The sequence below is a fragment of the Oncorhynchus mykiss genome, chromosome 5 (assembly GCF_013265735.2).
Source record: "Oncorhynchus mykiss isolate Arlee chromosome 5, USDA_OmykA_1.1, whole genome shotgun sequence".
Lineage (NCBI taxonomy): Eukaryota > Metazoa > Chordata > Actinopteri > Salmoniformes > Salmonidae > Oncorhynchus > Oncorhynchus mykiss.
The window spans coordinates 68,326,742-68,354,497 of NC_048569.1; the positions used below are offsets into that span (position 1 = coordinate 68,326,742).

General features: G+C 41.8%; 2 protein-coding genes across 2 annotated transcripts in view; both read right to left on the reverse strand.

The window, feature by feature from the left end:
- agbl4 (ATP/GTP binding protein-like 4) overlaps positions 1-27,756 on the reverse strand; it is a 409,012-nt gene that overhangs the window by 92,621 nt on the left and 288,635 nt on the right. The gene's annotated exons all lie outside the window — the stretch shown is intronic.
- Positions 5,130-26,087, reverse strand: bend5 (BEN domain containing 5). The gene is made up of 6 exons (XM_021604033.2): positions 25,910-26,087; positions 14,843-14,973; positions 13,197-13,593; positions 6,443-6,591; positions 5,443-5,656; positions 5,130-5,326 (listed from the first exon to the last, which is right to left on the reverse strand). Exons 1-6 carry the CDS (start codon positions 26,085-26,087, stop codon positions 5,130-5,132), a joined length of 1,266 nt encoding a protein of 421 aa, XP_021459708.2.

Below are 27,756 nucleotides of genomic sequence, written 5' to 3' on the forward strand. Positions count from 1 at the left end.
CATCAGAGACATAACATCTTTTCATGAACTGGTCAGGTGACAATATAGTCCAATATTCATCACTGTTTAACCACACACCCTGTTTTGGCATCAGAAAACAAATGAGTAAACAACAATAACATGTCACAGGAATTCATCGCAGTCCACACAGCAGAACAGTTTCACACACAACCTAAAAGCTTTAAAACGTATGCATTGTAATACATAGTGTGCATAAGGACTCGACAGGACCATGTTGATTACTACAGAAATGATAGCAGGACATCTACATTAGGGAGAATAAAAATAAAAATAAAAAAGTCTCTGTGGTAACTTAGATAACTCTGGACTAAACTTGGCAAGGGTCGTTTTTGTGCAAGTTCAAACCCAGCCTATTTCCTCACCAGCTTTCCCCGCTACATCGTCAGCATTCAATACTTTGTCTTACTATTACAACTCATCCACAACAACACTCAATATATCCAGCACCGCTACACATTCAGTTAAGAGCACACAATCCATTCGTAAATGCACATCTCCATTGCCAAGGTCCTTGAATTTGTGAATCACATTAGATGAAATAGCACAGTACAGTCCTTGTTTGTTTGATATGTCAACCCACCCAATTCCCCATCCCCAGTCAGTTCCCATGCTATCTGTTTGTACTGAGCTGATGGAGTCTGCCATCCCTGTGGCTCAGAGCTGCCCTTCCCTGCTCTATAGCCATTCCAACACATTATCCTGTCTGGTAACACAGATGGATCCCATGTTTAACCACTAGCGATAGCTTGGCATCTAGTGCAGCCTAGGGTTCAGTGTGATTCTACAGTCAATAACAGCAAAGCTACAACATGACATGGCGGGCCATAAAGGGACCAATGGCTGTGAGGGCTGAGTGACGACAAGCCATGTATTGTATAGTAAATGGCTGTGCCCACCTTAACCATTAGCTGTCCAAACAGAGAGGGAGGGGCCGGTTATAAAACTGGGCTTTTTTCTTAATTACTCCTCCGCACCACAAAATACAGGGAATGCGCAATTTCTCAGATTTGAACATTTGTTTGACAAAAATAACAGTGGACTGAAAAGGGCTGTAGATTATTTTTTGGCAATCATTCAACCAGGATATGATTCCAGCAGAACTTCCAGTGTTCCCAGCATCCCACTCCCTAGTCTGCGTCTTAAACAATCACATCATTTAAATAATAGGGTCAATTCAAAGCACAGAAAAATAACTGTCAAACATGGAAACAACGGGACAAGAGAGCAGCAGACAAGATTATCTTAACATTTTGAACAACTATTATGCAGTTCCTCTGTAGAATTATATCGTCTGGCTCAAAGGAAGTTGCTTTAAAAAACAAAACATCTTTGTTTTACACATTAGTTTGAGGTCTAAAGCTTATTCCAATATCTGTGGAGTGGCAGGGAATAGGCTAAACCTGGGGAATATAAAGCAGTAAGTGCCAGTGGCATTGCTTACTAAGGATCACTCTTCACACTTATTCAGTTCATACAAATAGCAAACCAGAACTCAAATATATAATACATTGATTGTTAGTTGTCTTTTTTCCATTTTGCAAACAATCCATTTCTTTGGAAATAGACAATCGGTCACAAGAGATTTAAAGTGCATTCAATGATTGATTTGCTAGTCTGACCAATCCTTAAAACAGGGGAAACATAAGATATGTCAGAGTGTTGTGGTTTGTCTTGAGGTCACACGAGAGACACTTCATTTCTTTGAGTTTAGATGCTCCTGATATACATTTTGGATACAACATCAAGCTTAAAGCCAACAATGATTACGAAAATAAACAAACAGAAAAATAAATCACCAAGTAACAAAGGAATTGCAATGTCAATTAACGAACCAGACAAAGACCGAAAAGGTATTTACCATGGTAACGTGTGAATCGGACTAAAAACTGAAAATCCCCGATTTGTGAAAAAAAAGACTAGTTATATACACACTAAAATATCCCCACATATGGTAGCTTAACAAGAGGTTGACTGAATGGTAAGAACTATAAAGAAAAACCATAGACAGACACACAAACAAAAATAGAAAGTGATGAGACAAAAAGGCTTGACAGGCAGACCTGCAGGTGATTCACAGTTAGCCACATGGTCACAGTTGAGAATTCAATCTGCAGCATTTAATTCCAGATCGCAGACAGCCAGACAAGCCGTTTGGGGAAAAACAAAGAAGACATTTGAAAAGTTCTGATGGCATGTCATTGGAAGTTGTCACTATACCTTATTTCATTCCAAGTGGTGTGCCTCAAAAAAGATGGCTGTGAGAGAGCAGGAAGTTGGCTTAATCCAGGCCCACAGGGATCAAGACTAACACTGGCCGCTGCAGACAGCTTTACCTACAGCCACACACAGTATCTGGCAACTTTTCACATTCAGACACCAAAGTGCAGTTTAAAGCTATATCAGCTTTACTTTACAATCACAGCTTACTAGAAAACTTGAGGACACAGTCCCCAATAATTGCCATATTCTAAGGCCTTTCTCCAAAACAGTTTAATGACCTGCAGGACAGTTTGAATAAAGATAACTTCTACAACAATGACATTTACAGTTGAAGTTCACATACACTTAGGTTGGAGTCATTAAAACTCATTTTTCAACCACTCCACAATTTTCTTGTTAACAAACTATAGTTTTGGCAAGTTGGTTAGAACATCTACTTTGTGCATGACAAGTGATTTTTCCAACAATTGTTTACTGACAAGATCATTTCAGTTATAATTCATAGTATCACAATTCCAGTGTGTCAGAAGTTTACAAACAGTATGGTGACTGTGCCTTTAAACAGCTCGGAAAATTCCAGAAAATTATGTTATGGCTTTAGAAGCTTCTGATAGGCTAATTGACATAATTTGAGTTGATTGGAAGTGTACCTGTGGATGTATTTCAAGGCCTACCTCCAAACTCAGTGCCTATTTGCTTGACATCATGGGAAAATCAAAAGAAAATCAGCCAAGACCTCAGAAAAACAATTGCAGACCTCTACAAGTCTGGTTCATCATTGGGAGCAATTTCCAAACGCCTGAAGGTACCACGTTCATCTGTACAAACAATAGTACAAAAGTATAAACACCATAGGACCACGCAGCCGTAATACCGCTCAGGAAGGAGATGTGTTCTGTCTCCTAGAGATGAACGTACTTTGGTGCGAAAAGATCAAATCAATCCCAGAACAGCAGCAAAGGAACTTGTGAAGATGCTGGAGGAAAAAGGGACAAAAGTATCTATATCCACAGTAAAACAAGTCCTATATCGACATAACCTGAAAGGCCGCTCAGCAAGGAAGAAGCCACTGCTCCAAAACCGCCATAAAAAAGCCAGACTACGGTTTGCAACTGCACATGGGGACAAAGATCGTACTTTCTGGATAAATGTCCTCTGGTCTGATGAAACAAAAATAGAACTGTTTGGCATAATGAACATCGTTATGTTTGGAGGAAAAAGGGGAAGGCTTGCAAGCTGAAGAACACCATCCCAATCATGAAGCACGAGGGTGGCAGCATCATGTTGTGGGGTGCTTTGCTGCAGGAGGGGACTGGTGCACTTCACAAAATAGATGGCTTCATGAGGGGGGGAAATTATTTGAATATATTGGAGCAACATTTGTCAGGAAGTTAAAGCTTGGTCGCAAATGGGTCTTCCAAATGGACAATGAACTTCCAACGTTTAATTTATTATTTTACCTTTATTTAACTAGGCAAGTCAGTTAAGACCAAATTCTTATTTTCAATGACAGCCTAGGAACTGCCTTGTTCAGGGGCAGAACGACAGATTTTTACCTTGTCAGCTCGGGGATTCGATCTTGCAACCTTTCGGTTACTAGTCCAACGCTCTAACCATTAGGCTACCTGCCGCCCCAGATGTGGCAAAACGGCTTAAGGACAACAAAGTCAAGGTATTGGTGTGGCCATCACAAAGCCCTGACCTCAATCCCATGAAAAATGTGTGGGCAGAACTGAAAAGGTGTGGGCAAGCAAGGAGGCCTACAAACCTGACTCAGTTACACCAGCTCTGTCAGGAGGAACGGGCCAAAATTCACCCAACTTATTGTGGGAAGCTTGTGGAAGGCTACCCGAAACATTTGACCCAAGTTAAACAATTTAAAGGCAATGATACCAAATACTAATTGAGTTTATGTAAACTTCTGACCCACTGGGAATGTGATGAAAGAAATAAAAGCTGAAATAAATCTCTACTATTATTCTGACATTTCCCATTCTTAAAATAAACTCTTAAATTCGATTTCTCAAGTAGGATAGATAAATACTGTAAACCCAGTATCCAGAAAATAACATATTGTATCTTCTCAAGACCGTTGCCAGTCTGACGTGGACAAGCGCCGCACTGAAACAATGATAAACCTCTGAACCAAACTCTTAATGTTCATTGGTGCTCTATACTATGGAAATCCATATTTCCATGGAAGATACACAGCAATAATCTCTAGAGCAACAGAATATCTGTGCAATGTGGCCTCGATCAATTAAGACCTTGTTGTAAAAGTGCATCTTCGCCATCCTCCCCAAAACACATTAAGTACCAATAGCGCACACAGAGACCTCAACACTAAGGCCTTCGTCATGGCTAACCTTTCCACCACACACACGAACATGATCATTCCAAAATATCTTCTTACAACCAGAATACTTATTTTTCAAGGGAAATCACTGAGAATATTAGTACTCAATGTCATGTTCTGACACAGAACATTTGGTTTGAGCGCGACTGCATTCTCTAACAACCAGATTGCTTTAAGAATCTCTCCACACAAAAACATCTCTAAAAACCAAGGTCCACCCAGCCAAATCAAACTTGGTCACATGCGCCGAATACAACATGTAGACCTTACCGTGAAATGCTTACTTAAAAGCCATTAACCAACAGTGCAGTTCAAGAAAGTCCTACTTAAAGCTTGTAAAAATACTCACACCCGTTCATATGACTCACACCAAAGCACTCAACCACTCATGGCATTGACTGGAAGGTAAAGCTGTCTTACAGCTGATGGATTGTTTAGGGCCTTGGGCCCTCACTGAAAACCTCTAGTGCTGGCACACATGATCCTACCCACCAAAAAATTAGATGTACAGTATGGTGACAACTTTACGACACTACATGCCATCATAGGTAAAATTCTCGTTCTTGACAGTTTGTCTAATGAGCAGCTTCGATTCCCGCCTCTCCTCGTTCTTGATGGATTTGTTGATATCCATAATTTTTTCACAAATGTATTTGTTCACTTTGGACAATCTTTGTGTGATCTCTGTGCTGTCTGCTGTTTCTTGAGACACTCTGTCATACAGACACTCTGGAAAAAAGGAAATAAGAGTGCATTATTCATCCCCAAAAATGAAGCGATATTCCAAACTTTGTGAGTTGCAAACAGTGCCTAAAACATCTGAAAGCAGGCCTACACAGTTCTACCTCTGACTATTTTCAGCTTGCTTGGGGAGAGCGGGGGCTTGGGAAGGGCATCTTTCTTCTTTTTGGTGGCCACGCCAGTGACACTCCTGTTCTTGAGGGTCTCAGTGCCCCAGATCATGACGGCCAGGTTCTTGGTAAACTTGGAGTCTCCCTGTGTCCGCTGTAGCTGGTGCCACTTATCTTCCTGCACCCAGATGCCCCCGCCCAGGTGCACCTGCAGCAACACAGCACAGATATGTAGTGAGGGTCACCTACACCCAGACCTGTGACCACACTGAACTATAACCAACAGCAGCAAAGCAACCCATCCCACAACTATTCAGCCCAAATTATAAATCAAAAGAGCCATGTTTCAGCAGCTACATCAATAAGTAAGAGGCAATTGTTTCCAGCGTGGATGACTTGCAATGAGTATTTATACTGGCATAGAGACAGGCCTGCCCTGGGTTAAAGGTGAGCGAATGCAGAGAGCGCCATGTGTGCCGTCCTGCCTTTATCGCTGAGAAGTCTTTAGGCTGGCATCCAAAGGCTTTTCCCTTTGCAGCTAATGTGCTTTAGGACCCTTGCCAGCAGACAAGCTTTTCACTGCTCTTAACTTAGAGGAGCCCTTTCTCTTTTTTCTTTCTATGGCTACCTGTCAGTCACTTCAATTCCACTGGTAGAAATAATTAATAGCCGGCAATGTGTGAGAGTTCTAATTTGCTTTTGTTCTTCACGCTTGAACTGAGAGGCTCTTTGCTTGTAACACAAATTCCCCCCTGTCATGTGAAGCAAGCAGAATTACTACGTGTATAGCCCTGCAACCACTATCAGGGCAATAAACAGTACTGATGTCTAAGCTATACGGACAATCATCTCAGCCTTGTTTACCCTCAAGGAGAGGTGAACGCTTGTGCAATACAAGTTCCCATGTAAGGGAAAATAGAATGCTTCCACCCCATCAAAGCAACCACAGCGCGGAAGAAAGAAAGGGGGTGAGACCAGGGCCGGTGACACTCACCTTGCCATCATTACAAGTGTAGACTGTTCTAGGGGAGGGTGAGTGGCTGGAGCTGGTATTGGCCTCTTCTTTGCACACTTCCTGTGGCTCAACGACAGGCTCCGCCACCTCTGCTTTGATTGTCTGAGTGCCATTGTCATGCATAGGCTCTGCATAAGGTGCAAAATCAAAAGTAATGTTGAGATGCATATCTCTAGGCACATTGTATAGTGTTGTTAGTCTCTCAGGTGACAACAAGCCTAGAACACTGACAGAGGCCTTGACTCATCCACAACAGTATGTGGTTAGGGAGTTGTAGTCTTAGCGTTGGACTGGCGCCTGCAGCAAGGCTTCACTGTGCCTCAAGACTATGGGGCTATTTTACCCAGTAAGCTGGCTTGGTGGTTGGCCACACTAAGAGCTAATGTAGCTGATAAGTTTTAATATTGGTCAGCGCAATACATTCCTGACCCAAAAGCACACTTGCCAGTCTAATCTTTAGCCTATCCATTACACCGCCTGGCTCCCATATCACACTCCAGTGGCACCAATGCAAAACACACGGAGCTGGCCATGGAACTGGCTTGAGGGCTGCACTTCCACACTACAGTAGTCTCAGGGTTCTAGACTAACTTCCTCCACTGGTGGCACATACTTTTTCAGTTGATGGCAACCAGCACGATTTTGGTCACACCAATGTTTCACAGCTGTGACCTGACCTGTGTCCGTTTATACAATCAATTATACAATCAATTTGACTTTGTTTTTACCACTCTGACTACATAATGGTAATCATTTATTTGAATGGTAAATCTCTATTGATAAAGATGAAATACCCTAGGCCTATTCACAGTACAGGTGGATGCATATTCAAAAGGAGTGTGTGCATGCATTGAGTTATGGGGCTTCTTTTGGCTGATTTCATGGGGCTACAGATGAAAAACAATGTTTCCCTTCCATTTGGGAGTTATTTTATTGTACTGTAAAGGAAAAGGGGGATACCTAGTCAGTTGTCCAACTGAATGTATTCAACTGAAATATGTCTTCCATATTTAACCCAACCCCTCTGAATCACAGAGGTGCGGGGTGCTGTCTTGATAGACATCCACGTCTTTGGAGCCCGGGGAACAGTGGGGTAACTGCCTTGCTCAGGGGCAGAATATTTTTTACCTTGTCAGCTCTGGGATTCGATCCAGCAACCCTCCGGTTACTGGCCCAACGCTCTAGCCACTAGTGATCAACAACATTTGCATAGAAGAAGCAAACTATTATTTTATAAAAGTGTGTACTCTCTTTAAGAGCTACACCTTAAAACCTTAAAATCAGCGTTCCAGTTGTGTTTTTGATCTGCGCATGTGGAAGGACCAGCCTTCCACAAGGACCAGCCTTCCATATGGGTAATATAAATAAATAAATAAATAAAGAAATATATATATAAATAAATGTATTTTTTTGTGAAGAATCAACAACAAGTGGGACACAATCATGAAGTGGAACGACATTTCTTGGATATTTCAAACTTTAACAAATCAAAAACTGAAAAATTGGGCGTGCAAAATTATTCAGCCCCCTTAAGTTAATACTTTGTAGCGCCACCTTTTGCTGCGATTACAGCTGTAAGTCGCTTGGGGTATGTCTCTATCAGTTTTGCACATCGAGAGACTGACATTTTTTCCCATTCCTCCTTGCAAAACAGCTCGAGCTCAGTGAGGTTGGATGGAGAGCATTTGTGAACAGCAGTTTTCAGTTCTTTCCACAGATTCTCGATTGGATTCAGGTCTGGACTTTGACTTGGCCATTCTAACACCTGGATATGTTTATTTTTGAACCATTCCATTGTAGATTTTGCTTTATGTTTTGGATCATTGTCTTGTTGGAAGACAAATCTCCGTCCCAGTCTCAGGTCTTTTGCAGACTCCATCAGGTTTTCTTCCAGAATGGTCCTGTATTTGGCTCCATCCATCTTCCCATCAATTTTAACCATCTTCCCTGTCCCTGCTGAAGAAAAGCAGGCCCAAACCATGATGCTGCCCCCACCATATTTGACAGTGGGGATGGTGTGTTCAGTGTGATGAGCTGTGTTGCTTTTACGCCAAACATAACGTTTTGCATTGTTGCCAAAAAGTTCAATTTTGGTTTCATCTGACCAGAGCACCTTCTTCCACATGTTTGGTGTGTCTCCCAGGTGGCTTGTGGCAAACTTTAAACGACACTTTTTATGGATATCTTTAAGAAATGGCTTTCTTCTTGCCACTCTTCCATAAAGGCCAGATTTGTGCAATATACGACTGAATGTTGTCCTATGGACAGAGTCTCCCACCTCAGCTGTAGATCTCTGCAGTTCATCCAGAGTGATCATGGGCCTCTTGGCTGCATCTCTGATCAGTCTTCTCCTTGTATGAGCTGAAAGTTTAGAGGGACGGCCAGGTCTTGGTAGATTTGCAGTGGTCTGATACTCCTTCCATTTCAATATTATCGCTTGCACAGCGTTCCTTGGGATGTTTAAAGCTTGGGAAATCTTTTTGTATCCAAATCCGGCTTTAAACTTCTTCACAACAGTATCTCGGACCTGCCTGGTGTGTTCCTTGTTCTTCATGATGCTCTCTGCGCTTTTAACGGACCTCTGAGACTATCACAGTGCAGGTGCATTTATACGGAGACTTGATTACACACAGGTGGATTGTATTTATCATTTAGGTCAACATTGGATCATTCAGAGATCCTCACTGAACTTCTGGAGAGAGTTTGCTGCACTGAAAGTAAAGGGGCTGAATCATTTTGCATGCCCAATTTTTCAGTTTTTGATTTGTTAAAAAAGTTTGAAATATCCAATAAATGTCGTTCCACTTCATGATTGTGTCCCACTTGTTGTTGATTCTTCACAAAAAAATACAGTTTTATATCTTTATGTTTGAAGCCTGAAATGTGGCAAAAGGTCGCAAAGTTCAAGGGGGCCGAATACTTTCGGAAGGCACTGTATATCCACAGTGATAATGACCATTGTTATGTTTGGAGGAAAAAGGGGGAGGCTTACAAGCCGAAGAACACCATTCCAGCCGTGAAGCACGGGGGTGACAGCATCATGTTGTGGGGGTGCTTTGCTGCAGGAGGGACTGGTGCACTTCACAAAATAGACGGCATCATAAGGCAGGAAAACTATGTGGATATGTTGAAGCATCATCTCAAGACATCAGTCAGGAAGTTAAAGCTTGGTAGCAAATGGGTCTTCCAAATGGACAATGACCCCAAGCATTCTTCCAAAGTTGTGGACAACAAAGTCAAGGTATTAGAGTGGCCATCACAAAGCACTGACCTCAAACCCATAGAAAACTGACCTAAAACAAGGAATTTTTACTAGGATTACATGTCAGGAATTGTTAAAAACTGAGTTTAAATGTATTTGGCTAAGGTGTTCAGACTTCAGACTTCAGCTATATATATATTTTTTTATACCCCCTTTCCCCCCCAATTTCATGATATCCAATTGGTAGTTAGTCTTGTCCGTACGGGAGTTGCAGCGATGGGACTCGGGAGAGGCGAAGGTCGAGAGCTATGCGTTCTCTGTAACACGACCCTGCCAAACCGTACTGCTTCTTGACACACTGCCAAAATAGCGGAATAGCCGCTCGGATCAGAGACGAGGCAGAGCATTCAGCTTTGATGAATAACTGGGCCTGCTGGGAGCATAGCAACAGACAGCGCATCTCAGTATCAGAAGTAAAAATACAGCCAGACTGGTGTGCTGCTGTGTTTTTCCAAACCTTATAAAACTGTTGAGAGTTGACCTACAACTGACCCAAAAGGAATGAAACATTCAAATTACAGGGCTTTTGCGCCGTTAAAATGTAATGTAATTTTCACTGCAGTTTACAGCCTAGAGTAGAATTGTGTACTCTCTCGAAAACAGTAATGCAATTATTCATTGCATTGTGGTGTTGTAGGAGTCTAGGTAGGATAACTGTAATGTCCCTAAAAGAGATAATTAGGGGAGCATTATGAGCTGCGTGTCTCATGTCTTCACTGTTCTTCCACCCGCAATGAGGCACCAGACCTCTCCGCTGCCTATCAGCTATACCGCCATGTTCTTGTGGAATAAAAAATAAATACAACATTGGTACAGCTTTGAATGATTTTGTTTTTGTGGTATGATCGCTAGTTAGCCTATTGCAGATCTGGACAAACGATCCACCTACCACTATTGTCACTATGAATGGTGGATAGAGGGAAGAATAGAGAGACTGGTAGATTATAATCGACCTGTGGTCTAGTAAGCATGCGGAAAAGCGTAGAACATAAGGGAAGTACCAAAACACCTTGATATAGGGGAGGCGCATGCTAGCAGATTAAATTTAGCTAGGATGGAATAAATTATATAGTCAAACCTGCAAAATGTAAACCAGGGGAGAAAAAACAACACACTACCCTCCCCTATAACTGATAAAACTTTTTTTTTTTTACTTCCCAAAGCAAAAAAAAAAAAAAATTACACCCCCCCCTTAGCAAGGAATGTTAGCCTACATAGCTGGAAGCTACTGGTATCTTCCTGCATTGTAAAGTGTTATAGCCTGTAATGCACAGTTTTGCGAACTGTAAATATCATTTGCAATATTTCTACATGCCGTGTTGCATTATTCAAGTGTGTTAACTTCTGTGCAGCATGAGTGGGGAGCTAACATGATGCAGCTTAGACTTCCAGTGCAGTGGTTCCTCAGGACAGGCTACAGCTAGCAATGAGTAAGTGGAGCAGGCACGGTGCTGTCGTGCTATAAGGGGACATAGGCTGCGCTGACAGACTTGATCCTCTCTCAATCAGTAGACGACGTGAAACACATTTCACAGAAGTACCAAAAGTAACAAAAAGTGTATGTTCTATTATCGAAAACGTACCAAAGTTTTGGTAGGCCTATACTAAGCAACATTAAACTAAGCTATAAAAAACTTTCACTGGCACGCTAGGGTCCAATTACAAATTGGTGTCACACTGCCAAGTCAAAAGGGTCGCAAATGCGAGTGTTCGACCGATTTTAACCTTGTCAGCTCGGGGATTCAATTTTGTAACCTCTCGGTTACTAGTCCAACCACAAACCACTATGGCTACCTGCCGCCACAAATAGCTGTAGTATCAAGCAAATACTACGATTTACAACATAAACACACTAAAGACTTTAATGATAACAACTAGAGGTCGACCGATTATGATTTTTCAACGCCGATACCGATTATTGGAGGACCAAAAAAGCCGATACCGATTAAATCGGCCGATTTTTTAAAAATGTATTTGTAATAATGACAATTACAACAATACTGAATTAACACTTATTTTAACTTAATATAATACATCAATAAAAATCAATTTAGCCTCAAATAAATAATGAAACATGTTCAACATGGTACTCCAAGTCTCAGAGCGAGTGACGTTTAAAATGCTATTAGCGCACACCCAGCTAACTAGCTAGCCATTTCACATCGGTTACACCAGCCATTAGGCTGATAGGCTTGAAGTCATATAAACAGAGCTGTGCTTGCGAAGAGCTGCTGGCAAAATCCACGAAAGTGCTGTTTGAATGAATGCTTACGAGCCTGCTGCTGCCTACCATCGCTCAGTCAGACTGCTCTATCAAATCATAGACTTAATTATAACATAAAAACACACAGAAATACGAGCCTTTGGTCATTAATATGGTCGAATCTGGAAACTAGAATTTCGAAAACAAAACGTTTATTATTTCAGTGAAATATGGAACTGTTCGGTATTTTATCTAACGGGCATCTAAATATTCTTGTTACATTGCACAACCTACAATGTTAACGTCATAATTACGTAAAATTCTGGCAAATTAGTTCGCATTCAGCAAGGCTGCCCAAACTGTTGCATATACCCTGACTCTGCGTGCAATGAACGCAAGAGAAATGACAATTTCACCTGGTTAATATTGCCTGCTAACCTGGATTTCTTTTAGCTAAATATGCAGGTTTAAAAATATATACTTCTGTGTATTGATTTTAAGAAAGGCATTGGTGTTTATGGTTAGGTACAGTTGTCCAATGATTGTGCTTTTTTCGCAAATGCGCTTTTGTTAAATCATCCCCCAGCGTTGCATCGATTATATGCAACGCAGGACACGCTAGATAAATGAGTAATATCATCAACCATGTATAACTAGTGATTATGATTGATTGATTTTTATAAGATAAGTTTAATGCTAGCTAGCAACTTACCTTGGCTTCTACTGCATTCGCGTAACAGGCAGGCTCCTCGTGGAGTGCAATGAGAGGCAGGTGGTTAGAGCGTTGGACTAGTTAACTGTAAGGTTGCAAGATTGGGTCCCCCGAGCTGACAAGGTGAAAATCTGTCGTTCTGCACCTGAACAAGGCAGTTAACCGACCATTCCTAGGCCGTCATTGACAATAAGAATGTGTTCTTAACTGACTTGCCTAGTTAAATTTTTTAAAGAAAAAAGGCTAAATCGGCGCCCAAAAATACCGATTTCCGATTGTTATGAAAACTTGAAATCGTCCCTAATTAAATCGGCCATTCCGATTAATTGGTCGACCTCTAATAACAACCAAATACTTCATAACTTATCAACTCTGCAGCTGATTGCTAAAAAGCATATAATGACAGTACCCAAACCTACAGATATTATTATAATTTTTTTAAATCGATGAACTCAATGTGGGTGACACTAGTCTAGTAAAACAGTTTTTTCTTAACCTGAACAGATGTGCAAGGCAGGCTGCAGTGAGAGGTGACTGGAGAGTGTGTGACTCTCACCGCTGCCGAGCCTCATGAGGAGTACGTCCTGCAGCCTCCTGTTGAAGTCACGCAGCTCCTTCACCTCTGTCAGCAGGCTGCCATACTCCTTCAGCTTCTTGGCCTGCTGGACCAGCTGCCTGCGGGTTCTCTCCAGCTCCTGCTGTAGCCTCCTCACCTCCTCCTCCTGCTGCCTGTAGCTGTGGACCAGCTCCTCATACAGAATCCGCGGTACCACCGCCTTCTCAGGTCCAGAGTCCCCCTCCTCCTCCTCTTCCAACTCAGCCAGCCTGTCCTCCTCCAGGTCATCATCTCCCTCTATGCAGGAACTCACAGCGTTCCTCTCCAGGCGGGCCACCACCGCTGCCAGGCTCTTCGAGGAGTTGGCTGTGGGACGCCCATGGTCCTGTGTCTGGGCCTGTAGAATCAAATAGGATTTAATGCAGGTTATCATTGTTTACAACACAAGGGTTATGTATGTGATAATAATGAAATTGAGCCTGCGTCATCATTTCATGTGACAAGAGTGATCTGGTGTGTCATAAATGTCATATTTTCAGTAACATTTTTGTAATAAATGTGACTATATATATTTATATACAGAACAAAAATAGAAATGCAACAATTTCTATGATTTTACTGTGTTACAGTTCATATAAGGAAATCAGTCAAATTAAATAAATTCAATAGCCCCTATGGATTTCACATGACTGGGCAAAGGATCAGCAATGGGTGGGCCTCTGGGGAGCTAGGCCCAGCCAATCAGAATTTTTCCCCCCAAAAATAACTTTATTACAGACAGAACTATTCCTCAGTTTCATCAGCTGTCCGGGTGGCAGGTCTCTGGAAATCCTGCAGGTAAAGAAGCCGGATGTGGAGGTACAAAGCATATATATATATATATATATATATATATATATATATATATATATATATATATATATATATATATATATATATATATATATATATATATATATATATATATATATATATATATATATATATATATATATATATATATATATATATATATATATATATATATATATATATACATACATACATATATATATATATACATACATATATACATACATATATATAAATAAATAAAGCTTTGCAAGATATATATAAAGCTTTTACATTTTAAACCATTTTATATTATATATATATATATATATATATATATATATATATATATATATAAAAAATGGTTTAAAATGTAAATGTTGAATAGATGTCCATATCATTTGATGTGCTATAATTACTGGGAAGAGTCATGAGGTTATTTGATGAGATACTCAGAGGACTTGCCTGTTAAAAGGGCAGCTGTCCAGAGTGCTGAATGTGTTAATCCAGCATATGGTTAAACAAAAAGCAGGGGGATTTTTGGGGAACGTCCAAACTCATAGTAACAGTTTGTTAAATTATAAAAAGACAAATTACCATAAGTATTCTTCATATTCCTGGAGAACAGCGTTATTAGTGAAGATTTTGAATCACACAAATCTAATTTTATTTGTCACATGCTTCATAAAGAGGTGTTGACTAACAGTCAAATACTTACTTACGCACCATCAAATTCACTGAGCACAAACCACAGAAATGCTCTAACAGTTTGAAAACCATGGCTAGTTTTGACTACCTTGCTTTGTTGCACCTACCTTTTTATGTCTCAATGGCAGTCGTTCCTCCCCAAAGTGGTTCTCAACTGAAATTCCCATATTCCTTGTCGACATTTTAGGAATTTTCATCTTCTTTTGCATTATATTGTGTTCAAACTCATCAATGTTATCTGCAAAATAGAGCTTAGTGTCAGCTGAAATCAAATATATAAACTCCTCAGAGAGAAGTAAAAGGTTACATTAGAGAAAAAAAGATTCTCAAAATCAGAGTGAATTTGTTGTGTTACGGCAAATATTATGGAGGGTGATCAGTGCCAGTTCGAGATTCTAAATTGGTATGTGAAAATTACAAATGTGTTTTTATTTTCAAAACAGTGTGCATGATTCATGCCACAATTCAATTGCAAAGTTAAAATTAAAATAGAAAAATGTTAATTGAAAATGGTAAATGGATATTCTTAATTTCAAATAAAAATGAAAAAGTGCACATTATCCCACTAAACCAGTCTATCACCAATGCAACCCATAAGGTATCATGCAAGGGTACTCATCATGCGAACAACTAACCAGGAAGAAGTGGCTCGGTGACTGTGCACGTGATGAGCAACTCAGCCTAGTGTTTGGTTAACTTTGCCTGAGCCCAGAAAAAGTACAATCTACAGTGCCTTGCGAATGTATTCGGCCCCCTTGAACTTTGCGACCTTTTGCCACATTTCAGGCTCCAAACATAAAGATATAAAACTGTATTTTTTTGTGAAGAATCAACAACAAGTGGGACACAATCATGAAGTGGAACATTTATTGGATATTTCAAACTTTTTTAACAAATCAAAAACTGAAAAATTGGGCGTGCAAAATTATTCAGCCCCTTTACTTTCAGTGCATCAAACTCTCTCCAGATGTTCAGTGAGGATCTCTGAATGATCCAATGTTGACCTAAATGACTAATGATGATAAATACAATCCACCTGTGTGTAATCAAGTCTCCGTATAAATGCACCTGCACTGTGATAGTCTCAGAGGTCCGTTAAAAGCGCAGAGAGCATCATGAAGAACAAGGAACACACCAGGCAGGTGGGAGATACTGTTGTGAAGAAGTTTAAAGCCGGATTTGGATACAAAAAGATTTCCCAAGCTTTAAACATCCCAAGGAGCACTGTGCAAGCGATAATATTGAAATGGAAGGAGTATCAGACCACTGCAAATCTACCAAGACCTGGCCGTCCCTCTAAACATTCAGCTCATACAAAGAGAAGACTGATCAGAGATGCAGCCAAGAGGCCCATGATCACTCTGGATGAACTGCAGAGATCTACAGCCGAGGTGGGAGACTCTGTCCATAGGACAACAATCAGTCAGTCGTATATTGCACAAATCTGGCCTTTATGGAAGAGTGGCAAGAAGAAAGCCATTTCTTAAAGATATCCATAAAAAGTGTTGTTTAAAGTTTGCCACAAGCCACCTGGGAGACACACCAAACATGTGGAAGAAGGTGCTCTGGTCAGATGAAACCAAAATTGAACTTTTTGGCAACAATGCAAAACGTTATGTTTGGCGTAAAAGCAACACAGCTCATCACCCTGAACACACCATCCCCACTGTCAAACATGGTGGTGGCAGCATCATGGTTTGGGCCTGCTTTTCTTCAGCAGGGACAGGGAAGATGGTTAAAATTGATGGGAAGATGGATGGAGCCAAATACAGGACCATTCTGGAAGAAAACCTGATGGAGTCTGCAAAAGACCTGAGACTGGGACGGAGATTTGTCTTCCAACAAGACAATGATCCAAAACATAAAGCAAAATCTACAATGGAATGGTTCAAAAATAAACATATCCAGGTGTTAGAATGGCCAAGTCAAAGTCCAGACCTGAATCCAATCGAGAATCTGTGGAAAGAACTGAAAACTGCTGTTCACAAATGCTCTCCATCCAACCTCACTGAGCTCGAGCTGTTTTGCAAGGAGGAATGGGAAAAAATGTCAGTCTCTCGATGTGAAAAACTGATAGAGACATACCCCAAGCGACTTACAGCTGTAATCGCAGCAAAAGGTGGCGCTACAAAGTATTAACTTAAGGGGGCTGAATAATTTTGCACGCCCAATTTTTCAGTTTTTGATTTGTTAAAAAAGTTTGAAATATCCAATAAATGTCGTTCCACTTCATGATTGTGTCCCACTTGTTGTTGATTCTTCACAAAAAAAATACAGTTTTATATCTTTATGTTTGAAGCCTGAAATGTGGCAAAGGGTCGCAAAGTTCAAGGGGGCCGAATACTTTCGCAAGGCACTGTATACCTAGGTATTTGTAGTTGTCCACATATTCTAAGTCAGAACCATCCAGAGTAGTGATGCTAGTCACGCGGGCAGGTGCGGGCAGCAAATCGGTTGAAGAGCATGCATTTAGTTTTATTAGCATTACAGTAAACAAGCAGTTGGAGGCCACAGAAGAAGTGTTGTATAGCATTGAAGCTAGTTTGGAGGTTTGTTAACACGGTGTCCAAAGAAGGGCCAGATGTATACAGAATGGTGTCGTCTGCATAGAGGTGGATGAGAGAATCACCAGTAGCAAGAGGGACATCATTGATATATACAGAGAAAAGAGTCGGCCCGAGATTTAAACCCTGTGGCACCCCCAGGCCCTCCGTTTTGACACACTGAACTCTATCAGAGAAGTAGTTGGTGAACCAGGCAAGGCAGTAATTTGAGATACCAAGGCTGTTGAGGCTACCGATAAGAATGCGGTGATTGACAGAGTTGAAAGCCTTGGCCAGGTCCATGAAGACAGCTGCACAGTACCGTCTTTTATCGATTGGCGATTACAATATCGTTTAGGACGATGAGCGTGGCTTAGGTGCACCCATGACCAGATCGGAAACCAGATTGCATAGTGGAGAAGGTACGGTGGGATTCGAACTGGTCGGTGATCTGTTTGGTAACTTGGCTTTTGAAGACTTTAGAAAGGCAGGGTAGGTGGATATAGGTCTGTAGCAGTTTGGGTCTAGAGTGTCTCCCCCTGTGAAGATGGGTATGACCGCAGCAGCTTTCCAATCTTTGGGGATCTCAGTCGATATGAAAGAGGTTGAACAGGCTAGTAATAGGGGTTGCAACAATTTCGGTTGATAATTTTAGAGAGGGTCTAGATTGTCTAGCCCAGCTGATTTGTAGGGATCCAGATTTTGCAGCTCTTTCAGAATATCAGCTGTCTGGATTTGGGTGAAGGAGAGGCGGGGGGAAGCCAGGTGGAAAGCATGGCCAGCTGGAGAAAAACGCTTATTGAAATGATCGATTATCGCAGATTTATCGGTGGTGACAGTGTTTCCTAGCCTCAGTGCAGTGGGCAGCTGGGAGGAGTTGCTCTTATTCTCCATGGACTTCACAGTGTCCCAAAACTCTTTGGAATTAGTGCTACAGGATGCAAATATCTGTTTGAAAAAGCTAGCTTTAGCTTTCCTAACTGATTGTGTATACTGGTTCCTTACTTCCCTGAAAAGTTGCATATCGCGAGTGCTATTTGATGCTAATGCAGTACGCCACAGGATGTTTTTGTGCTGGTCAAGGGCAGTCAAGTCTGGAGTGAACCAAGAGCTATATCTATTCTTAGTTCTACATTTTTTGAATGTGGCATGCTTATTTAGGATGGTGAGGAAACACTTTTAAAGAGCAACCAGGCATCTCTACTGACAGGAAGAGGTCAATATCCTTCCAGGATACCCGGGCCAGGTAGATTAGAAAGGCTGGCTCGCTGAAGTGTTTAAAAGGAGCATTTGACAGTGATGAGGGGTGGTCGTTTGACCGCGGACCCATTACGGACACAGGCAATGAGGCAGTGATCGCTGAGATCCTGGTTGAAGACAGCAAGTTGGTCAGGATGATATCTATGAGGGTGCCCATGGTTACGGATTCAGGGTTGTACCTGGTAGGTTCCTTGATAATTTGTGAGAGACTGAGGGTATCTAGCTTAGATTGTAGGACGACAGGGGTGTTAAGCATATCCCAGTTTAGGTCACCTAACTGTACGAACTCTGAAGATAGATGGGGGTGAAAATCAATTCACATGTCGTGTCCAGGGCACAGCTGGGGGCTGAGAAGGGTGTATAACAAGCGGCAACGGTGAGAGACTTATTTCTGGAAAGGTGGATTTTTAAAAGTAGAAGCTTGAATTGTTTGGGCACTGGATAGCATGACAGAACTCTGCAGGCTCTCTCTGCAGTAGATTGCAACTCCGCCCCCTTTGGCAGGTCTATCTTGTCGGGAAATGTTGTAGTTGGGGATGGAAATTTTGGTGGCTTTCCTAAGCCAGGAATCAGATACGGCTAGGACATCAGGGTTGGCGGAGTGTGTTAAAGCAGTGAATAAAATAAACATAGGGAGGAGGCTTCTGATGTTAACATGCGTGAAACCAAGGCTTTTATGGTTACACAAGTCAACATAATGAGAGCGCCTTGGGAATGGGTGTAGTGCTGGGGGCTACAGGGCTCACTACATCACCAGAGGAACAGAGGAGGAGTAGGATAAGGGTACGGCTGAAGGCCATAAGAGTGGGTCGTCTAGTGCGTTGGGAACAGAGAATAAAAGGAGCAGATTTCTGGGTGTAGTAGAATAGATTCAGGGCATAATGTACAGACATGGGTATGGTAGGATTTATTTTACCAGCTAAGTTGACTGAGAACACATTCTCATTTACAGCAATGACCTGCGGAATAGTTACAGGGGAGGGGAGGGTGATGAATGAGCCAATTGTAAGCTGGGGATGATTAGGTGACCATGACGGTATGAGGGACAGCTTGGGAAATTAGCCAGAACACCGGGGTTAAAACCTCTACTTTTACGATCAGTGCCATGGGATCTTTAATGACCTCAGAGAGTCAGGACACCCGTTGTGAGTGAGTCCAGTGGAGGTAAACCTAGGCATTGAGTGGCGATGAGAGCGGTTGCGTCTCTGGAGGCACCAGTTGAGCCAGGTCAAGTCTCCGCATGGGTGGAGGGTGCGACAGAAGAGCTATCTAAGGCATTTAGGGTAGGGCTGGGGCTCTACAATGAAATAAAACAATAACTACCCTAAATCAGCAGTAGACAAGGAATATTGACATTAGGGAGAGGCATGTGTACCCAAGTGATCATAGGGTCCAATGAGCAGCAATAGGTGAGTCAGGGAGCCGTTCAGTAGTCGCTACTACGCTAGGCGAGCTGGAGACACGGTGATTCAGAAAGCTAGCGGGCCGTGGCAAGCAGATGGGTCTTCGGCGACATTGCAATGGAAAAGCATGTTGAAACCACCTCGGACGATTACGTCAGCAGACCAGTCGTGATTTATCGGCGGGGATCCGTGTCGGCAATAAAGAGTCTAGGCCAATTGGCAAAAGAGGTATTGTAGACCTTTTCGGCTAGCCGGGAGATGGGCCTAGCTTGAGGCTAGCTCAAGGCTAACTGGTGCTTGCTTCGGGACATAGGCATTAGCCAGGATTAGCCACTCGGATTGCATCTAGCTAGCTGCGATGATCCGGTATAAATGGTCCAGAGCTTGCGGTAGGAATCCAGAGATGTGGTAGAGAAAAAGCAGTCTGTCCTCCACTCGTTACCTGTATTAATGGAACCTGTTTGAACTTGTTATCAGTATAAAAGACACCTGTCCACAACCTCAGTCACACTCCAAACTCCACTATGGCCAAGACCAAAGAGCTGTCAAAGGACACCAGAAACAAAATTGTAGACCTGCACCAGGCTGGGAAGACTGAATCTGCAATAGGTAAGCAGCTTGGTTTGAAGAAATCAACTGTGGGAGCAATTTTTAGGAAATGGAAGACATACAAGACCACTGATAATCTCCCTCGATCTGGGGCTCCACGCAAGATCTCACCCCATGGGGTCAAAATGATCACAAGAACGGTGAGCAAAAATCCCAGAACCACACGGGGGGACCTAGTGAATGACCTGCAGAGAGCTGGGACCAAAGTAACAAAGCATACCATCAGTAACACACTACGCCGCCAGGGACTCAAATCCTGCAGTGCCAGACGTGTCGCCCTGCTTAAGCCAGTACATGTCCAGGCCCGTCTGAAGTATGCTAGAGAGCATTTGGATGATCCAGAAGAAGATTGGGAGAATGTCATATGGTCAGATGAAACCAAAATATAACTTTTTGGTAAAAACTCAACTCGTTGTGTTTGGAGGACAAAGAATGCTGAGTTGCATCCAAAGAACACCATACCTACTGTGAAGCATGGGGGTGGAAACATCATGCTTTGGGGCTGTTTTTCTGCAAAGGGACCAGGACGACTGATCTGTGTAAAGGAAAGAATGAATGGGGCCATGTATTGTGAGATTTTGAGTGAAAACCTCCTTCCATCAGCAAGGGCATTGAAGATGAAACGTGGCTGGGTCTTTCAGCATGACAATGATCCCAAACACACCGCCAGGGCAACGAAGGAGTGGCTTCATAAAAAGCATTTCAAGGTCCTGGAGTGGCCTAGCCAGTCTCCAGATCTCAACCCCATAGAAAATCTTTGGAGGCGAAATCTTTCAGCGAGACAACTCAATAGGCTAACTGGGGAGGTGATTTCACACAGTCACAGTCCCGCGACAATAGGTACAACGCTAATATTTGCGTAAACTCTTCACAGTTGTGTTCTGTGGGTGTCACAGAGTAGACTGATACCCTATTTTATTGCTTCATATTCCAACCTTGTTTATCATCATCTACTTTAAATACGGCATGATTCCACCAACTGTAACCTTCTGCATCACTTTCAAAGAGGTACTTTAATTTTGAAGGCAAACCACAAATTCCACTATTATGCCTAATCCTTATTTTGGCTAGCTTCACAACACATAACCCGGTCCGGTCGCGCTTCACTAGCCAGATGAAGCTACAGTGCCTTGCGAAAGTATTCGGCCCCCTTGAACTTTGCGACCTTTTGCCACATTTCAGGCTTCAAACATAAAGATATAAAACTGTATTTTTTTGTGAAGAATCAACAACAAGTGGGACACAATCATGAAGTGGAACGACATTTATTGGCTATTTCAAACTTTTTAAACAAATCAAAAACTGAAAAATTAGGCGTGCAAAATTATTCAGCCCCTTTACTTTCAGTGCAGCAAACTCTCTCCAGAAGTTCAGTGAGGATCTCTGAATGATCCAATGTTGACCTAAATGACTAATGATGATAAATACAATCCACCTGTGTGTAATCAAGTCTCCGTATAAATGCACCTGCACTGTGATAGTCTCAGAGCTCCGTTAAAAGCGCAGAGAGCATCATGAAGAACAAGGAACACACCAGGCAGGTCCGAGATACTGTTGTGAAGAAGTTTAAAGCCGGATTTGGATACAAAAAGATTTCCCAAGCTTTAAACATCCCAAGGAGCACTGTGCAAGCGATAATATTGAAATGGAAGGAGTATCAGACCACTGCAAATCTACCAAGACCTGGCCGTCCCTCTAAACTTTCAGCTCATACAAGAAGAAGACTGATCAGAGATGCAGCCAAGAGGCCCATGATCACTCTGGATGAACTGCAGAGATCTACAGCTGAGGTGGGAGACTCTGTCCATAGGACAACAATCAGTCGTATATTGCACAAATCTGGCCTTTATGGAAGAGTGGCAAGAAGAAAGCCATTTCTTAAAGATATCCATAAAAAGTGTCGGTTAAAGTTTGCCACAAGCCACCTGGGAGACACACCAAACATGTGGAAGAAGGTGCTCTGGTCAGATGAAACCAAAATGGAACTTTTTGGCAACAATGCAAAACGTTATGTTTGGCGTAAAAGCAACACAGCTGAACACACCATCCCCACTGTCAAACATGGTGATGGCAGCATCATGGTTTGGGCCTGCTTTTCTTCAGCAGGGACAGGGAAGATGGTTAAAATTGATGGGAAGATGGATGGAGCCAAATACAGGACCATTCTGGAAGAAAACCTGATGGAGTCTGCAAAAGACCTGAGACTGGGACGGAGATTTGTCTTCCAACAAGACAATGATCCAAAACATAAAGCAAAATCTACAATGGAATGGTTCAAAAATAAACATATCCAGGTGTTAGAATGGCCAAGTCAAAGTCCAGACCTGAATCCAATCGAGAATCTGTGGAAAGAACTGAAAACTGCTGTTCACAAATGCTCTCCATCCAACCTCACTGAGCTCGAGCTGTTTTGCAAGGAGGAATGGGAAAAAAATTCAGTCTCTCGATGTGCAAAACTGATAGAGACATACCCCAAGCGACTTACAGCTGTAATCGCAGCAAAAGGTGGCGCTACAAAGTATTAACTTAAGGGGGCTGAATAATTTTGCACGCCCAATTTTTCAGTTTTTGATTTGTTAAAAAAAGTTTGAAATATCCAATAAATGTCGTTCCACTTCATGATTGTGTCCCACTTGTTGTTGATTCTTCACAAAAAAATACAGTTTTATATCTTTATGTTTGAAGCCTGAAATGTGGCAAAAGGTCGCAAAGTTCAAGGGGGCCGAATACTTTCGCAAGGCACTGTAACTGGCTGCTTATAACGTTAGCTTTGTGAAACATGGTTAAGACGCTGGCTAGCTATTTATTTTCATGAACTGAAGTTCAATTTCAATAGGCGAACAAGAAGTGGCAACCTAGCTAATACTTACAAGGATTCCTAAATCATTGCTAGGAATATTGAAAATGACTGCAGTTTCTACTGGCCATTGTTTTCAGACTGGTTGTATTGGTGCTAGCTAGGTACCAAGCTAAAGCTAGCTAGCTACCCCAGAAGTTGCGGTCAAATAATGCTTATTACCAATGCGCTATTGTAAACATTGTTTGTGGCCGATGTTTGCAGACTTTTTGTACAGCTTTTTAGGGGCTTCCTCTGACACCGCCTGGTATAGAGGTCCTGGATGGCTGGAAGCTTGGTCTCGGTGATGTACTGGGCTGTTCGCACTACCCTCTGTAGTGCCTTGCGGTCAGAGGCCGAGCAGTTGCCATACCAGGCAGTGATGCAACCAATGCTCTCGATGGTGCAGCTGAATAACCTTTTGAGGATCTGAGGACCCATGCCAAATCTTTTCAGTCTAGTGAGAGGGAATAGGTTTTGTCGTGCCCTCTTTACGACTGCCTTGGTGTGCTTGGACCATGTTAGTTTGTTGGTGATGTGGACACCAAGGAACTTGAAGCGCTCAACCTGCACCACTGCAGCCCCATTGATGAGAATGGGGGCGTGCTCGGCCCTCTTTTCTGTAGTTCACAATCATCTCCTTTTTCTTGATCACGTTGAGGGAGAGGTTGTTGTCCTGGCACCACACGGCCACGTCTCTGACCTCCGTATAGGCTGTCTGGTCGTTGTCGGCTTGGTTTGCATGTGCAAATTCAGAACACACAACATTCTATAATAGAACTGTGTATTTTGACATGTCAAATTAAAAGCTTATTTAACACGCCAAATAGTGTTATTTGACGTGTGCCTTTTTAGACATGCAAAGACCCAACAGGTGTCCATAGTATGTTGTGAAGCTAATAGCAGTGACGCTATTACTGTGTAACTCCGGTAGGGTAACATCTGAAAAATAGCGCACTTGGTAGTGTGTACCGGTGTTCGACCAGTCGTGAAACCCAACATCACCCACGACAGAGAAAGGTTGATTGTCAACGAAAATTAATTCCATTATCTTGGCTTTAATGGATTTCGCCTTTGAGTTGCCTCACTGAAATGTTCTTACTCTTTCAAATGACTGCTCAACTTGTTGACTGCTCGTTCCACACAGCAGACATTGTGGGCTAGGTTAGGAATGCTGTGTTGCGCAAAATTGTACATGGCGTCATTACGTCATGTGCCTACCTACGTTATATATGTATGCAAGTCAGCTTTGACATCGGTTTACTATCGTAACAATTTACATATGGATTTCCTTAAGATAAGCATGTTCAACATTTTGGCTGCTATCTCGCTCCATACCTAGCTATCCAGTGTGAACCTAGAGAGGCATACGGTTAGCTCAGCCAGGTCGTTCAAGATTGACATAGAAATTGGATGTCTATCCATGACCTGAGGACGTTGAGAAATGTCTTAAAAAGTGAGCCAGGTTGCATGTTCGATCACAGTCGTGGACAGTTTTTTTTTTTACACTGGTTTTTATTTTCTGTTTAAACCCTATCCCAAACCTTAACCATTCGGAATGAGTGCCTAAACCTAACTTCTACATTTTAAGTCTGGATAAATGGAAAGCTAGAGCAACAATAACACTTCGAAATTTGAAGTTTCAAGCAATTTTTTTGTACGTTTATAGAATGTGCATATACGTCTAATTCTGTTGTGCGAGAAATCTTGTTGGGTTAGCGAGCAACACTATGACAATCTCATACAACAACCCAAACCAATGCACACTCAATTGACATTAGCCAGGGACCTGAGATCATTCGATATTTAAACCCAGGGACTGTTCAGACACGAGGATTATTAATAATCGTGCTAAATACCATAGTTATGGATGGTGCAAAGCTTAGCTAGCTACTTGTGGCTACTCTGTTACACGATGCAAGTGTGAACGCATGAACAAAACGTTCCACTCAAATATGTGTAGGGGGAAATGTTTTTGCTATAATCGGTGACGTGCTGGATACATATTGATAGCTAGCTAACTTGCATGCAGCTGGCTTGACGTTGTCCGAGCTAGCTACCAAAGGTCGACTGACAGTGACAGTCATCACATCACGTAGTTAGCTAACTATCGAAGTGTTGTGTATTGCTAGCTAACGTATCCAATGTTAGTAAGCAAGCTGGATGTGTGAGTGGCTGGGTCAGCTAACATTAGCAAAAACGCTAACGTTGATGTGACTTAACTAGCTATACATTAGCTAGTTTAGATAGCTAGCCACGTTAGCTGAAAACAATGTCAGCAATAACTATGTAGCTTTCATATGTACATATGTGATGAGAGCAAATATATATGTAAACTTGCAAACTAGGTAACGTTAGCAATAGCATCATTGCGAGAACAATGTTAGCCTAATAGCTAGCTAGCTAAGTTAGTGTTTTTGACAGAAGACCGTGGTATCTTCTTCTCTGATATGTCTCACTTCAAACATTTTAACTATTTCAATGCATAAACAGTAAAACAAAGAGAACATGAAGCGAACTTACCTGCAAGGGCAAGAATCTGTGCTTTGCCCGGCTGGCCTGCACCATTCTCTTCTGTTCTGAGAACCATATACACCTGATTATCAAAATCTGTTTTGTGCAGAGGTCTAAAATCTTTCACATTTGAAGCAGGTAAAGCGTAGCACATATCGTCTTCCAAGAACCTCACAAAAGCATACATTATTTTTCTTTGGTCCTTTACTTTGGATTGGTTGACAGTTTTCCCTCTAAGTATAAGTATTTAAACAAATATAAAGTGGAATTGGAGAGGGTTTCTATTCTGCCCTCTGCTACTCTGGCCTGGTCTACATCACTTCAGGATATTTGCCGCGCGCTCCATCACAAGACATTGCTAATGGAGAGAAGAAGAATAGTTTCTTCATCAAAATTAAATGTAAAATAAATTCATTAAATATATATTTACTGACAGAGTACACATATCAACACAGGGCACACATAATATCCTACAGTAAAGGCATGGACAGGGATTCAGTCAAACCCGCATCTCAACCCTGACAGCAGAAAAATTACAGTCTTTGCGCCATAAAGTGATTTAAAAAATTTTTTTAATGCTTTTCAATTTTTTTTGTAGGGGGCGGGGACACAAAACGTGATTGCTTTAAAGTCCTCCCCTTACTGTAACTCAAAAGGATATGCAGGATATTACCTTGTTTGTGATTGTGACTGTCTGTGATAAATCACACATTTGTCATCACAGAAATTTAATCTAAAGGAATCTTTATTTTGGTGTTTGTACATATGGAAATCATAGTTTGAAATACAATAAAAGTCAACTTTCTAAACTACTGGGGATATTCAAGAAAAATGGTTTTCAGCTTTTTTCCTGCTGTTTCTTTCCAGATACTTCCAGTTAAAGACATGGCATTTCCACAAACCAATCATTATTGTAATCAATACATTCACCTATTACTTTCATTCTGCCTCTGTAGGTCCCATTGAGTCCTCAACCCCCTGGAATGAAACCAAGAGAAGAGAAGAAGGGCCACAGAGATGATTATCTGGTCTGATCTCTGATTCTATTTGTCTGTGGGCGTACAAGTGTGTCTCAGTCAATGTGTTGCCTGGTGTACCTTTTCTTCACACTAGATGACAAAAGCCATCTGACAGAAAGGAAACTCTTTGTCATAGTAAAATAGTCCGGCTGTTTCACAATGGAATGGATTTATTCACTTGTACTTTAATAGAGAGTAGCATAGTCGATAAATGGCACTAACAATTTCGTTCTGCTTCGCCTGTCGTAATTGAAAAGTAACTGATGCAGAACTTGGATGCCTTTTCTACTCTGTTATTTAATTTCATTTTTTGATTCAGATCAGACATCAAGGCTCGGGGCATAGGTTGCTGTAATTTCACTTATGAGTTTCCTCTTACTGAGGGTTCTGAGAGTTGTTGTCCAGTGGAGATGTTTTCTGACGGAGAATGAGGACAGGTAACCAGTTGGCTATTTCAATTGTTGTACTAGAGTTTGATCTCCTATTTCAATGTGGTAGCTAGCTACTACCGCTGTAACCCCAGGGGGATCTCTCTGGGCAGCTAAAATATTTTCTGTAGTGTACATGTGAGTGGGAAACAGTACCAAAATAAAGTGCTAAGTAATACACTGATATACACTGAGTGTACAAAACATGACATAGACTGATCAGAAGAATCCCGGTGAATGCTATGATCCCTTATTGATGCCACCAGTAAAATCCACTTCAATCAGTGAAGGGGAGGAGACAAGTTAAAGAAGGATTTTTAAGCCTTGAGATAATTGAGACATGGCTTGTGTATGTGTGGCATTCAAATGGTGAATGGGCAAGACAACATATTTAAGTGCCTTTAAACGG

Bases quoted from the DNA above. Each gene is read 5' to 3' on its own strand.
- bend5 (XM_021604033.2), bottom strand. From the start codon at position 26,087: ATGTATGCTTTTGTGAGGTTCTTGGAAGACGATATGTGCTACGCTTTA. The intron at 14,974-25,909 runs GTAAGTTCGCTT...TCTATTTTGCAG, and splicing joins ACAGATTCTTGCCCTTGCAG to ATAACATTGATGAGTTTGAA. The intron at 5,657-6,442 runs GTGAGTGTCACC...GTGTTGCTGCAG, and splicing joins ACACTTGTAATGATGGCAAG to GTGCACCTGGGCGGGGGCAT.